Source organism: Mytilus edulis, chromosome 7 (genome assembly GCF_963676685.1).
Source record: "Mytilus edulis chromosome 7, xbMytEdul2.2, whole genome shotgun sequence".
Classification (NCBI taxonomy): domain Eukaryota; kingdom Metazoa; phylum Mollusca; class Bivalvia; order Mytilida; family Mytilidae; genus Mytilus; species Mytilus edulis.
In genome coordinates this window covers 43382812-43399265 of record NC_092350.1, presented here as the reverse complement: position 1 = coordinate 43399265, position 16454 = coordinate 43382812, and the positions used below count along the sequence as shown (strand labels likewise).

The 16454-nt window shown below is 31.9% G+C and overlaps 1 protein-coding gene across 2 annotated transcripts; it reads left to right on the top strand.

Moving 5' to 3' along the window:
* Positions 1 to 237: 237 nt before the first annotated feature.
* LOC139481550 (uncharacterized) lies at positions 238 to 14798 on the top strand. Of its 2 annotated transcripts, none has more exons than XM_071264967.1 (7): positions 238 to 327; positions 7431 to 8169; positions 8799 to 8904; positions 9706 to 9881; positions 10648 to 10800; positions 11984 to 12112; positions 14391 to 14798. In XM_071264967.1, the coding sequence occupies exons 2-7, from the start codon at positions 7448 to 7450 to the stop codon at positions 14500 to 14502; spliced, it is 1398 nt and encodes a 465-aa protein (XP_071121068.1). In that variant the 5' UTR covers positions 238 to 327; positions 7431 to 7447; the 3' UTR covers positions 14503 to 14798. The 2 variants fall into 2 exon arrangements, with proteins under 2 accessions (XP_071121068.1, XP_071121069.1); XM_071264968.1 differs by lacking the exon at positions 238 to 327 and adding an exon at positions 3457 to 3567.
* The last annotated feature ends 1656 nt before the right edge of the window (positions 14799 to 16454 follow it).

The window sequence follows — 16454 nt, the reverse complement described above, 5'->3', positions numbered from 1 at the left end:
TCAGTGATATAATATGTGGAATACATTTAAAAAGAGTAAATCCTCATTTAAATTTTTCCATTTGGACATTGTGGCTTTTATTTTTAGATGTGCTCCTCCAACTTCCAAGCAAGGACCGAAGCTCATAAACTCGGCAGGACTTCGGGAATGTTCGGAGAGCCGACAACCTTGCTTCGGAAGTTGGTGCTCCTCGTGTGCAAGAGGAAGATACAGAAAAGAAGATTGACCGTAGATATACTCGTTGCTCTCCCCTATACATACTAGACTCCCAATTATTTGAATTTCACCACAAATATTTTTATAGTGTGTATCAATTAACCGTCTTTTGTAAGTAATAGCAGAAAATGAGTGCCTTAAATCTGCTTTTTGTATATAACATTTCACACTTTTAAATGCAGGTAATTCACTTGTATCCGTGACGTTTTTGTACTAGTTTACCCCCCCCCCCCCCTTATAATCTGCATATAGTCTGTGACCGGAACAAGTGCCAGTGGGTATGCTGGATGCTTAGAAGATCCCTTATAAGTTATACATGGCCCGAGAACACAGTTATTTCTCAGTGCATTTCATTGAGACAATAAATGAAAATAGTATAAATCCAACCTGTGCTTTTTCAATTGTATAATATTTTTAGTCATACAGTGTGTTGACTGTTGTGACGTTACGCACATTATTGCGTCAATACCGTGAAATCAACCAGTCCACACTAATAAACAACTTTTCTATAAAATCATAACAGTTAAGTTATATAAAACTTATATCCATAGACTAGACAGGTAAATACTATTCCGAAAAAAAGTACAAATTGTTTTATCATTTTTACTTTAGTCTAAAATAAGGACAACATATTGACAAAACGTAAAAAATATGCGTGTCAGACGTAACAGACTATTCACATAATCACTTTAGCAGGGGTGTTTGTGTTCTTCAAAATAGTGTTATATCCACGAAAATTCGAATGAATGATATGCTTCATATATAAAGTATAACAATATTACTGGATATGTGTTTCTGATACGACCAACGCTATTTTTTGGCAAAAACAAATAGTGTTCATATTGGTCAGATTTTGGAAGATGTTAAGTTATCAAAATTTATAGGTTTTAAAATATAAGATTATATGATATTTCGTTTGTGTAAATTCTGCTCACATATGTGCATACATAGACCATATCAAAATCGAATTTTTGGAGCACTCATACTACATATAAAAATGCAACGGCTTCTGGCAAAATGTCTTGCAAGATGTCCAATGTCGGATGTCGCCGTTTTTTACAAAAAAGTCATTTGCGACGTTATTTATTAAAAATTTAGATTAGTTGCATGCTAAATAGTCCTTTTCCGTAATTGTGCTTTAACTTTACAAAACAGCTTCATACTTTTTGATAACTTGTGTAGTCAAAACGACTTCGTTTTCAAAGAAATGAAATGTCTTGCAAGTTTGTCCACTGGACGATTTTCGTACGTTTTCAACGTTGTCGATTCGGGGGTACACTATTTATGGTGGATCATCTGTATATAGTTCCTCAGATAGAATTTACTTGATAGTCAAATACTATCAACAAGACCACAAAGCATCATAAAAAAAAATCCGATGACTGGGTTTGTTCGTTTAGATGAGGTTCTTAAGTTGTGAAAAAGTTTTGTATCACAAGAGGATAACAAATCATCTTTATCAAATTTTCAAATTTGGGAAGCGTAAACTGACTGCGATTTTTTTTTTTATTTCTCTGCAATAAGATTCATATGTATAGAATTGAAAGTGAAAATAAAATTGGGCCTAAAGCGTGGCTATATACCTCTCCACATCATACAAAGCTTGTAAACATATGAGATGAATTATAATTAACCTTTTTTTCTGACAATCGTTTCATTTCATAATCTAATATTGTACCGCTATTAAAGAAAGTATAGTGATTTTTATAAGCAAGACCCGTTTAACTTGTTATTCTCGACAAACTTTTTATATTAAAGCAAAATATATATCCTCCTCCTTTTCGGATCTAAACAGTCAGGGGACTTACTGAAATAAGTGATTTTTAAATCACTTATTTGAGTAGCAAATTTGAGGTTTTGTCACAAATTGGGATTATGTAGTTTTTTTCAAAATTTTAAACACATAGGTTAAAATAATATCTTTTAATAAGTAAAATTTTAAAAAAATGAACTTTTTGTTTTTTTTAAGTAGCAAGGTTTATGCCTTTGATGCTATCATTTAGCTGAAAATTCTATTTTAGTTGAAAAAAATGCTATATTAATGGCTTTACATAATGAACTGATACTTTCTTAAAAGATTTTTCCCAGCAGTGGGAGTATTTTTCCTGTGAAGTTCAAGGTTTCATCTTTCAGATTATGTAATAAAATTCTACTGTTCGCGATAAAAATTTCACTGTTCGGGGTGTTGAAATTAGTGGGGGTTATTAAAAGAATGATACTTAAAGAAGTGATTTTTGGGAAGGAAATTGAGGTCTGATACTTAAACAAGTGATTTTTATGTCATTATCCTAGATTCAGTACAAGGTCATCACCTGAAATGACCTGGTCATCCTAGACAACACAGATGTTGGTTCTGATAAGTTTAGAAACATAATTAGTCCCTGGATCATTAGTATTCTATATTTAAAGCTTCAATAAAATTAAATCACTTCTTCTAGTGATTAATTTGTACTACTTAAATAGGTGATTATTAAAGAAAGACAACTCTAACTTCCAACCTTTATGGAAATAATGTTACTTGAATCAGTGATTTAGAAAATCACTTATTTAAGTAAGTCCCCTGACTGCTAAATGGGAAAACATTGCACTTTAATACGTTTAATGTCAATTGATCTCTGGTAGAGAGTTGTCTCATTGGCACTCATCATACCGTATATATATATCTTCTCATTTCATAAAGATATGCATTACCCAAATACGATATATTTTGTTGTTTGTTGCTTACGTTACCTTCATTGGGAAATATTCAATGCATATTCAGTACAACAAAACATTATAAGAAGTATCTATATTGATGTGCCAAACAAAAATTGCAAGCGAAATACAAAACTTATCCCAAATAATCGGTAATCGCCGTAAAACGTAAAAATTTGACGTTACCATTTGAGACGCAATATCGTGCTTAACGTCTGTATAGTCCGATATTACTCTAATCTCGGACTAACTTTAGTATAACTGTTGGGACAAATTATATCAAAATTATAGCAGTTTTGTCAGCTCTAAATCAAAATATTTACAGTTTTATCTTAACATGCTTAACATTTGCTTAAGGAGGTCTTGAACTTTTGACAGCTTCTTAAATACTAATTTTTAACATGTTTAAGCTTTTTTCAGCTGGACCAAATCACTACTTCACTTTAAAATTCATGACCCAATTTGTTTTACAGTGTAATTTCATCCCCCTACATGCTATTGAGGCATAAAACATGAAGAAATAAATTTGGAAGAGGTATAACTAAAAAAAAAATTGGCAAACACACTGTCCACTCTAGGGGGCTATATTACAGGACAACAAAAATGAAATCACTATAACCATGATAACTGTGTTCCTGTACCATATATACAAATGAGGTAGGTAACGGGTTATTTTCTTGCAACGTGATTTGCCATTTTTATTTCATGTGCAGCCGTCAAAAATATTCGTTATTCACTTTGTTTTGTGAAATCGGTAAAAAGATCAACATGATCAATGTGCAAGAAATTTTAAATTGTTCGTTTATCGTGAAATGGTAATTTAATTTCACTTACTTCTGTGCAGATAACCCCTCCTTTACACCCCTCACAAATGTATAGTATAGGACAAAACTAGGTATTTTAATTTGCCAAAAGTGCAAACAAAAAATCAATATAGACTTCATAAAAAAAACATCCATAGTCCAATTAATTATGATGTATTGAAAGGCTTTTAAATATAATGCTTGCCTTGTCAAAGCAAAAAATTAGGCTTCATTGCTGAAAGATCGGAGCAAGACTTGATGGTTCAGATAGTAATTTAATAATGGCTGACAAATATACAATTGGTATCGCTGTAGCGACGTTACGTAACAAGTAATTGTCCCGAAGGTTTTTGCGTGACGTTCCCGGAATAATCGCAGATATTACATTCCTCCTTAACTTTGAATTAGAAAATGACTTTATAAATGTAAATTAAAAATGTGTAAAATAAAGTTTGTTTACATTAATTAAATTATCACAGTCTCTGTATTGTTCACTAATGTTTTTTGTAATAAATAAAATATAGATGTTCACTTTCTCAATTTGTATAAATTATAATAGTCTCTTTAATGTTCACTAAATTGTATCGGTCTCCTGGTTCTTCCCCTTTATGTTTCAGTCCTGGTTTCCTGACGTTTGTCTCCGTTTTCCAAAGTTCTCTTTATCCGCCCCCTCCCGCGCCTGTCTTGCGGGGGGCCCATAAATTTGTATGTCCAATCACTCCCATGCCCCCTCCCGCGCATGTCTTGCGGGGGGCCCATTTTCTTCATCTTGTTTCTATTTTCAACATACCCTTTGATTTTCTCCTTGGGTTGTCTGTCTCTTGTATTTATCTCCTGAAATAAGTTTGAGTGATATCTTCTACGAATCTCCTGCTCCTTAGATGTTTTTGTATTTTTCTTTTTTAACTCTGTTATTTGCTGTGTTTTGTTGATGGGTTTTCTTGATAGATTTACTTCTTTATTGGCTATTTGGCATCCTGGTGTGATTTGGTAATGTTTCTCAGAGTTGAAAATTGGTCCACTGTCTGGTATTCTCAATTGGTTTTTCTTTACAAAAGAACCATCAGTTCTTATCTGTATCATCCCTAGCTCAATCAGAGTGGATTTACTAATTAATGGTGGAGAATTGATTTTTCCTTTTACAACAACGAATTTTGTCTCTGTGCCACATGTTTTGTTTCTTATGATAGTTTTAAATTCTCCCTTGATTGGTAATGAATTTTGCAGAGTGCTCAACTTGATTTTACTCTTTTCTAATACTGGATTACTGTATGTTTTATTCTGAAATTTTAGAAATTGGTTTTCATCCATTACGTTTACATCAGCTCCACTATCAGGTTCCACCTTCACATCTACGTCGTCTATTCTTACCGTCACTGTTTTGTCCATGTCTCTTATGCCTTGTACGGTCTTTACCTTTCGTATTTTCATTATATGTTTGATCGTTTCTCCAAAATAATCTTCATCTTCATCATAATCTGATATATCTGTATTCGAATCTGTCTCAATTTTTTCTTCTGTTGTTTTCTTCACACTTCTTCCTTCTCGTCTAAAATTGCCAGCTCTGTACTGTTGTTTTTTCTTTTCCGCTCTGCATACTGATGCAAAATGATTATATCTGTCACAGTTTCTACATTGTTTACCATATGCCGGACATTTGTTCCCCTCACCATGATCAAATCCACAATAACCACAATTTTCTTCATCATCATGTGCCCTATAGTTTGACCTGTTGCTTTGAATTTTATTTGCTGAAAATGTACCGATGTCTCTGGGATCTCCTTTCATATCCTTCATCTGTAAACATGTGTCTTCCATCTGTCCTGCTTCTTCCACAAATTTATCTAAATTCCATCCTTTGCTTATAGCCCTCTTTATCAAATCCTGATTGGTTATGGTTTGAATACAATGTTCCAATATTCTTTCGTCGCATGTAGCTTCAAACTCACACGCATGTGCCTTTTCTCTCAGTCTCATTACATATGTTACTGTGTATTCATCTTTAAATGGCTTCATTTTTAAAAATAAATACCTGGCATGATGTTTGTTCTTCTTTGGCAAGTAATAAAAATTTATACTTTCCATCCATTCTTCCCAATGTTTTCCTGTAGATATCTGATCATCCGACTGTATAAACGGTTGTGATCGTAAATTTCTAGTTTCCGTAATTACTGTTATCTGCTGGGGCTCTCCTCGGTCCATAATCTCTATTTTATCAGTATCTTTTTTTTAATTCCTTGTTTTAGCACTTTCTTCTTTCAATTCTGTGTTCCGGTAAATTTTCTCTTTATTTACGCTGCTAAACACTGCTTTTATCTTTGTTTTTAATCCTCGTCGCCATTGAAAGATCGGAGCAAGACTTGATGGTTCAGATAGTAATTTAATAATGGCTGACAAATATACAATTGGTATCGCTGTAGCGACGTTACGTAACAAGTAATTGTCCCGAAGGTTTGTGCGTGACGTTCCCGGAATAATCGCAGATATTACAATTGCTAAAACAAATAAAATAGCCTTTCAAGATAAGGACTACAACTAGGTACAATGTATGACTTTTCTTTTGGACTTGTATAAAGCAAGGCAGTTTTAAATGTATAGGCTAGCTAAACTTCTTGAGAGTAAGCTAATAACAAAAATAACACAATAAAAGTTTTGAAATTATGAAATTATGAGGTCTAAAAACCAACTGATAGCTATGCTATATACATGATATAGTTGTCTGTACAAAACATGTAAACCACTTAAATAACAAAGTCTCTTAGAATAAAGTATAGAAGGTCAATTGCTTATAAGCAACACTCCCATTCTGCATGTAATCAAGAAGAAGATTTACAACAAAACAAAGGTTTGAAGCTCTTATGACATGTATGAAGGAACAGGTTATTTGTGGAAAAATGAAAAAAAATATTATATAATGTTTATGTATTTTACTTTGCAATGTTGTTTTTAGTATGTATTACACATATGGATGAAAGTGGTTGGTAAATAAATAAAATATTTTATTCATTTATAATTTCATCATATTTTCAAATGTGTTAAGTCAGGAGCCTGTAATTCAGGTGTTGTCATTTGTTTATGTGTTACCTTTTTGTTCTTTTCTTTATACATCAATAAGGCCGTAAGTTTTCTTGTTTGAATTGTTTTAAATTGTCATTTCAGGGCCTTTTATAGCTGACTGTGAGGTATGGGCTTTGCTCATTGTTGACGGACATACAGTGACCAATAGTTGTTAATTTCTGTGTTATTTTTGTCTCTTGTGGAGAATTGTCTCATTGGCAATCATACCACATCTTCTTTTTATGCCCCACCTACGATAGTAGAGGGGCATTATGTTTTCTGGTCTGTGCGTCTGTTCGTTCGTTCGTCCGTCCCGCTTCAGGTTAAAGTTTTTGGTCAAGGTAGTTTTTGATGAAGTTGAAGTCCAATCGACTTCAAACTTGGTACACATGTTCCCTATGATATGATCTTTCTAATTTTAATGCCAAATTAGAGATTTTACCCTAATTTCACGGTCCACTGAACATAGAAAAAGATGTGCGAGTGGGGCATTCGTGTACTGAGGACACATTCTTGTTTATAAATATTATGAATTTGTTTTTATTGAGTGCAAATTTTCAACATGTTCAACAGTTTTAAATTGTTGTCAAAAACTGATGCCTGTGTTTATATGACTCATAAAAAACACTATATATTGGTATTTTTTTCTTTCTAATTTAGCTTATGGATAATGAAAGATGGAAGTCATGGAAGTAAAGGACAAAATTAGATATTTTATTGCCAAGTGTGCAAATATAAAATCACTACAGACTTGTATCAACAACAGCAGATGGGCTTGCAGAAACAGAGTTACCTCCCATATTCAGCCTAGAGAAATATTGTCATCAGCACTTCAAACCTCAAATGTTATAATCATATTCAGTGTAAATAATTGCCATGGTTGGCATGGATATGTTGAGATGCAGTCTGAACCAAAGATGGATGCAAATAGCAATAAAGAATTTGATGGGAATTCAGAGAAATCTGATGATGGTGCTGGTGGAAAAGAAATTCTTAATTCTAATAATTCTAAAAAGGATGATGATCTGTCACCATGGTTTTATTTCAATTTGAAATGGATTACTGAATATTCATCTCAATTTGGAGAACAATGTCTTCCATTCCAAAAAACAGCAAACTTTTATTGTATTGATAAAACACTTCTAAATAAAGCCAGAAACTGGCATGAAATAGATGAGGAAACTGGCCAAGAACTTTGTAAACAAATGGATGAGCATTATAAAAAGTTAAAAATAAAACAAGAAGAAAAAATAAAACTACATGAAAGCAGACTCCCACCACCTTTCATGAGACCTGCAAGTAATACAGAAAACTTTATGGAAAATTGGTCACAGTTGGTAAAGAAGGTTGAGAATGAATTAGGAACAGTTTTATTGGCATGTCCCTTTGGAAGTCAGAGGTATATTTTATTGGCATGTCCTTTTGAAAGTCAGAGGTATATTTTATTGGCATGTCTTTTTGGAAGTCAGAGGTATATTTTATTGGCATGTCCTTTTGGAAGTCAGAGGTATATTTTATTGGCATGTCCTTTTGGAAGTCAGAGGTATATTTTCAGAGGTTTGATTAAAGCTATATATTTTACCATAGTAATGTTTCATACATTTCTTTTAACATTAAGGAACAAGTATTCTATGCTGTTTATACAATCAAGAATGAAAATTTCTATAGATTTTGTATTGGATAAAATATTTTGTATTAGATGAAATATTAAACAAATAAATTATGGCACTGGCTATGTAAGGGGATATGACCATTATGACTTGTTTTTTACCAGGCAGTGATCTTCCAAAAGTGTAAATAGACTAAAGCAAGGCATGTCTGTTTAAATTGATACTTGACCCCAAAAAAAGAAACCTATCCACAAAGACACAAAACATAAAATGAAAAAATATATGATATGTTTAACTTTATTTTCAGACAAAAAATCTTTCTACTCTGATCAAAATGTTTTGTCCATTAGGGGTTTTGATTATTACCATTTTGATATTGATTGTACATGATGTAATCATACAATATTATACTTTGAAGGTACAACTTAGATACAGAGAAAAGTGATATGGACATGTTTGTTATATACCAAGCTGATACAAAGTCTTTACTGGGGTTTGATAAACAACCTCCTCAAACTGTTAAGGTATTGTATTAATAGGAGTGTCAAATATTTTATCACATGATGGTTTCATAAATTCTTGAGTTACAACCTCCTTAGTGTATATATACATTTTAAAAACACTGATAGTACTTAATTTTTAGTACACTGTATACTAGATAAAAAAAAAGGCTTTCCCTTCAATGGTTGTTGATATCTTATCAGAAATTTAACTTGACGGTCGTACAGTGACCTATATTTGCTAACTACTAAGAGTCTAAGATCTTTTGCGGATAGTTTTCTCATAGACAATCATAATACTATATCTTCTTTTTTGTTGTTGAAATTTTATACCATCTTGAAATAGAACTTCTAATATGTTGATCCTTAATTTTAAAAGCAGATCAGTGGCGGATCCAGAAATTTTCATAAGTGGGGGCCCACTGACTGACCTAAGAGGGGGCCCGCTCCAGTCACGCTTCAGTGATTCCCTATATAGGCAATCAAATTTTTTTCCAAAAAGGGGGGGCCCGGGCCCCCTGGGCCCCCCCTCTAAATCCGCCTCTGTAGATTTTAAATTATATAATACATGTGCATGAGATGCAAGGATTGAAAAATGCTAAATTGTTAGTATACTTAACATGGCTTTCATTTTGAAGCTAAGAAAATATTTTGGCATTATATTTTTTTGCCGTACAGGGATGTCAATATAAATGATTCAAAAATATTCAAACTAAAAATATCTGTACAAAGTACATAGATATAGATGATATATAATTATGCACCACGTTCCTATTTATGAGCAAACAAGGTTACTTGTTTAGATATTTTATTAATCTTTTACAGAGCAGTGAAAGAGAGGCTTTAGACTATACAGTACATGAAGTTTATAGATATGGCGAGTTACTATTAGCAGGAGATCATAGATGTGTAGAGACTTTATTTTTACAAGAATCATCATATGTTGGATCTTCTGACACTTTCAAACAACTTTTATCCAAAAGGAATTTATTTTTAAACAGGTATGCAACAGGTTCTTAGTTCCTGGGAGAACTACAGAAAAAAATTGAGTGTGCCATAAAAGCATCTTGTGAATTTGTTCTAGATTGATTGCTCCAACGTGTAGAATTCACATCTATGGTTGGACTTTCACTGCCAAAGGATTTTAGTGTCTTCAAATTAATTTCACTTATCCTTATGAAATTAAGGAGTAGTGGTTTGATGGCCAATGAGACAACTCTCCGTCAGAAACCAAATGATTAGCATGATGCATCTATAGGTCACTGTACAGCCTTTAACAATGATCAAACCCCCCATACAGTATAGTATGCTATAAAAAAACCTTGACATAACAAAAGGGGAAACAATTCAAACAAGTAAACCAATAGAAATTCTGTGACATTTCACATGGGAGTGTTTCATCTTATCAGTTATTGTGAATGGAAAAGTAGAATTCTATATTATAATCCTCGGAGGAAAGAAATTGACCATAAATATTGTAACATTTGTCTTATTTTGGAACTATTTCCAAATTAAACCATACAAATAGTAGAAATGTCTGTAAAAAATATAATGCAAAGAAATAAAGGGATGTGGTTTATATTTGTAAATGAGACAATTTCCTCCAATAAGCAAACTTTAAGGACAAATTTCTAGAAATTGTTTTTATTTTCTTTTGAAAAAAATGTGACAATGTATGAACGCTTTTTATTTGTGATTCTAATACACTTTTATTTTAGATTTATGTTTAAATATAGCAAGTTGTTTCTAATTGACTTTTTGTTTCAGTTTATGTCTAGATAAATATTTACGAGATGCTTTAGGAAATAAAGGACTAAAATTGTTTGAGAAATGGACCAAAGATAAACCATATGATCTTCAGATGACAGAAAGAGAATCAAAATTGGGATACATAATTATTCGGCTCTTACAGAATGCAAAGTATGTATACAGCTTCATTTCATTGTAGCCATCATTCTTTTACAATATAAAGTTAACACTGCTATTTTTTTATACGACTGCAAAAAAATTGCGTCGTAAATGCTATCATGTCGTCGTCGTCCGAAGATGCATTTAGTTTCCAGATAATAACTTTAGTTTGAGTGGATGGATCTTCATAATTTTTTTACCAGAAGGTTAAATACCACGTAATTAAGGTTGGGATTGATTCCTTTAGGGGTTATGGTCCCAATAGTTTTGGAATAAGGGGCCCAAAATAAGCATTTTAGTAGTTTTCAAACAATAACTTGTATTTAAGTGTATGAATCTCTCTGAAATTATACCACAAGTGTCAATACCATGAAGGGATAGTTAATATTGACTTTGGAGGGTTATGGCTCAACATGTTTTAGAATTAGGGGCAAAAAAAGGGGAAAAACTAGGTTTTCTGGTCAAAAGACAATTTAAAAGCAGGGTAAGGAAGGAAATTCAAAAACATTCAATGTTGGGCATGTTCATATTTACCTCCCTTACACTACTTGTAAATTATATATAAAGAAATGTCAGGTTTGGGCTTATTGCAAAACAAAGGAGGGTTGTAGTAGTTTTCAATTTTGTTTTTCCAAATTTCTCAAATTTCAAATTTTTGAAAGTTTGAAGCAGAAATCTTTAATTGCACAATATTGTGCAATAGATTTATAAGATCTTGACATTTGTATTGTTTAAGTAACTCATATAATGTCTAAAATTTGATCACAATTCAAAATCAGAGCTGTATCAAGCTAGAATGTTTGTACCTGCAAAATATCTGGATCTGTAAAGTGGTTTTTTTTGGGGGAGTTACTAGTAATTTTATAATATATAGATATAAGAAGATGTGGTATGAGTGCCAATGAGACAACTCTCTCATCCAAGTCACAATTTGTAAAAGTAAATCAATATAGGTCAAAGTACGGTCTTCAACACAGAGCCTTGGCTCACACCTAACAGCAAGCTATAAAGGGCCTCAAAATGACACACATGTGTAAAACCATTTAAACCAGAAAATCAAGTCTAATCTATATAAAAAACAAGAAACCAGAAACACTCATGAACCACATCAACAAACGACAACTACTGAAAATTAGATTACTATTTAACTTATGTGATGAAGATCTGAATTTCTTTACATTCTTTTGATTTTTAGGAATGTTGTTGACAAAGAAGATCTACAAGTTTTCAGACTAAATGATTCTCCAGAGAGAAATCTATTAATGTCACTAAAGTCAATGGAAAATATACCACCAATACAATTTGTTCTGGATGAAATTAATAGGTAATTGTATTTTAAAGTATTAAAAGAAGTTGTTTAGGCCAACCTTAAAAATATGTTTGTTTGCAGTTTTCCGACTGTACCTTCAGACTGAAGGGTCGGTAGGTAGGAAAAATATTTTATTTTATCAGCCAAAATACAGTTTAAACAAGCAGTTACACTAAACCAAGTTTCTTGTGAAGAAAAAAAACCATTTTAAAACAACAAACACTGGACATGCTGAATACCAACATCAAATAAACAGGCATTTTCAGATAAAAAAAACTTTTTAACCAAAACTGAAACTTTAACATAGTGCCATTATCCAATTTATGACATAAAATATGGTATAATTATTAAATACTGGAACACTTATAAACAAGGAATGTCATTATGACTAGAACTGTTTTAAAGAAATATATTCAGACATGTATGCTTCTTGATTAGAATTTTTTCATGAGTAGAGTATTTTCATCAGAAAAATGTAGATATTAAAGATTTATAAAACAATGTATTAAAGAGTGTATTTTTTAATAAAAAAAAAAAAATAACCATTGAATCTTCCTCAATTGAAAAAAAGGCAACTTGAAAAAAAAGTATTCGACTGTTTTTATATTTCTAACAATATTTAATTATATGTGATAAGGTTATATTTTTGCCAGGCTTCAATGAAAACCAAAAAAATCTAAAGTTTGGGGTGAAATCCATAGCAGCCCATTAAAAGTAAATGGTCTGTACTGAAATGTTTTTAATGCATAAAAAAAATTGGCAGCATAGCTCCTAAGGACATGTTTTAATTGAATTCACACAGGCCACACAGTTTGGGTATATTTAATATTGTAAGAAAGAGAATAATTGCAATGAGTGGGGCAGCCCCCCTTATCCTAAAGGAGCATACTCATTGCAATCGAAAATAGATTTAATATAGAGAGAGTATATTTATTTTTCAAGCTAACCATTCATTTTCTCTACATCTTTGTGTAGTTAGGGTTGCTTCTTATTGATTTGGCATGATCTATATCCATTAAAATTTCAAATGAGCCCTTCCTCCGTACAGGCGTGTTTACAGATATCCATGAAGATTTAAGTCACGGAGGAGTGGTTTCATCTTTGTCGTCTTCACAACGATTTGTAGAAAATATGCCATACTTCAAGCTGCTGTCGAATTATTTAACCACTGAAATTGGTTCCATAAAGTCAGGCTCCACAGATTCTGTACCCGATTTGTTTGAGACAGAATGGTTATCGTGTCAGTTATGAATATCCGCTGCATCATCGTCAATGATATCATCACACATCATTACATGTGCCTGAATCTGTATAAACAGTTTACTAATAAACTTTTTTGTTTGTTATTTGTCTTAAAATTGACACAAGACGACAGCGTAAAGTACTCCTCCGTGACTTCATGGATACCTGTAAACAATTTCCATGTGCTTTATCATTAAATGGTCACATGAACGCTTGACGGGAAGCTAAGAAAAACCGAACTTGAAATGCGTAATTGACCCAGACTTTAAATCATTCCTGGAAAGGACCCAAAGTTCCGGATTGCGTCAATAGAAGTATTAAAAAAAATTTCTTCAAATTTAAAGCAATAAAATTTTCACAGTCGGGAGGATTTTCAAGGGTCAGTCGGTAAACTGCAAACAAACAATATTTTAATTTAAGCCTTATTTTTAAATTCAGAGAAAAGGAATATAGTTTGTTTAATTTTCTATCCCAACAGATTACTGCAAACCAACTAAATTTTGTAAACAATGATTTAATATCATGACTTCAGGAGTAGAAAAATAAAGCAAATACCAGTATACATTGTCAAGACTTGTAACACTTGAGGCTTCCCTCATATAAATACATAAAAGAAAAAATATAAAAAAAACACAAACATGTATTGCCTGGAAGTCCACTAAGAACAGCTATATTACAAAATAAAATAAATGTTTGTTTACAGGTTTTGATTAGAAACCAATTTTCAGACCATAATTTTTTTTGCCTTATTACTTTAATTTCAGAAATTATTGTGTACATTTATAATTGCCATTTTGTCAATTTAGACTAAATTGTGATTATATATTTTGTGATATTGAAAAAAATCTTGTTTAATTCATATGAAAAATTTCAGTATGTGAGTTTAAATTGTTGAGATTATAAACCTGTTGCATTTTTTTAAGTAATAAAAACATCTGCAATAATTTCTGAATTTACAGTAAATCATTATTAGTTTTTATGAGTTTAGATGTTTGCTTTATAAGCTCTATGTAAAAATTAGGATTAACCATATGTAAATTTCTCTTTTAAGGTTAAAGAATTATATAGATGAAAATAAAGATTCTGTTCCTGAAGCATCAGAAGAATTTAAGCTGTTTATGAATGATTGGATATTGACTCTTAGAAAAAAGAAATTTATATGAATACCGGTATATTATAACATGTTTGATGAAGAAAAATTGTGATATAGATCTGTGATAGGAATTCTTATTATGGAGTTATCCATAATTCTCTTTAATATATATTCTATTATTTATTTAGTGAAAAAAATTAATGTAGTTGAAAGTTGCTGCTGACAGTTGGAGATTAGACAGACATAATTAAATTAAGTTATAATCAGTCTGATATTTGCCAGCGAATTAGGCTTAAAACTGTAGGTTATTCCATTACTCATGCGATTCAAATTTAATTATCTGCAATAAAATTACTTTTTTAAAAATACCTGTTGTATTATATTTGTTTGAATAGATATAAGAAGATATGGTATGAGTGCCAATGAGACAACTCTCCACCCAAGTCACAATTTATAAAAGTAAACCATTATAGGTCAAGGTTCAGTCTTCAACACAGAGCCTAGGCTCACACCGAACAGCAAGCTATAATGGGCCCCAAAAATTACTCATGTAAAACCATTCAAACGGGAAAACCAACAGTCTAATCTATATATAACAAATGCATGAATTAAGCATTTATTTCACCATGTTATTATGAAGACTTGCTCATTTCTAAGTTAGAAATTGTTGATTTGATGTTGAATAATGGTGGCTAAAAAAGTTATTCATAAAAAAACGTTCTTTGCTTCCTTCCTTCAGTAGCAATTAAAATAATAGCTTATTTTACACTTTATCTTGATCACATAATAAAAGTTATTGTTAATTATTAATAATTTAATTTTGGATGTAACACGTCTTTTGATTGGCTGACGTTATTTTGTTATGAGCCCATAGACATAATTTAGTCATGTGACTGTGGCGACATCAACGTTTTTTCATGGTTTTCTACGGTTTACAATGGAATTTAGGATTAAATTATAAGAAATGAATGTAATTGTCACTGTCGTCTGAAGACACATTGGTTTTCGCACTATAACTTTAGTATAAGTAAATAGATATCTATGAAATTCAAACACAAGGTCTATGAACACATAAGGAAGGTTGGGATTGATTTTGGGAGTTTTGGTCCCAATAGTTTAGGAATTAGGAGCCAAAAAAGGGCCCAAATAAGCATTTTCTTGGTTTTCGCACAATAACTTTAATATAAGTAAATAGAAATCTATGAAGTTTAAACACAGGGTTTATGACCATAAAAGGTTGGGATTTATTTTGGGAGTTTTGGTCCCAACTGTTTAGGAATTAGGGGCCCAAAGGGTCCAAAATTAAAATTTGTTTGATTTCATCAAAAATTGAATAATTGGGGTTCTTTGATATACCGAATTTAACTGTGTATGTAGATTCTTAATTTTTGGTCCCGTTTTCAAATTGGTCTACATTAACCCCAAAGGGTCCAAAATTAAACTTTGTTTGATTTCAACAAAAATTGAATCCTTGGGGTTCTTTGATATGCTGAATCTAAACATGTATTAAGATTTTTGCTTATGGGGCCAGTTTTCAAGTTGGTCCAAATAGTAGTCCAAAATTAAACTTTGTTTGATATCAACAAAAATTGAATCCTTGGGGTTCTTTGATATGCTGAATCTAATAAAATTGAGAATGGAAATGGGGAATGTGTCAAAGAGACAACAACCCAACCATAGAAAAGACAACAGCAGAAGGTCACCAACAGGTCTTCAATGTAGCGAGAATTCCCGCACCCGGAGGCGTCCTTCAGCTGGCCCAAACATGTATTTAGATTTTTGATTATAGGCCCAGTTTTCAAGTTGATCCAAATCGGGGTCCAAAAATAAACTTTGTTTGATTTCAACAAAAATTGAATATATGGGGTTCTTTGATATATGCTGAATCTAACCATGTATTTAGATTTTTGATATTTGGGCCCGGTTATCAAATTGGTCCACATTGAGGTCTAAAGGGTCCAAAATTGAACTTTATTTGATTTCATCAAAAATTGAATTCTTGAATGTTCTTTGATATGCTAA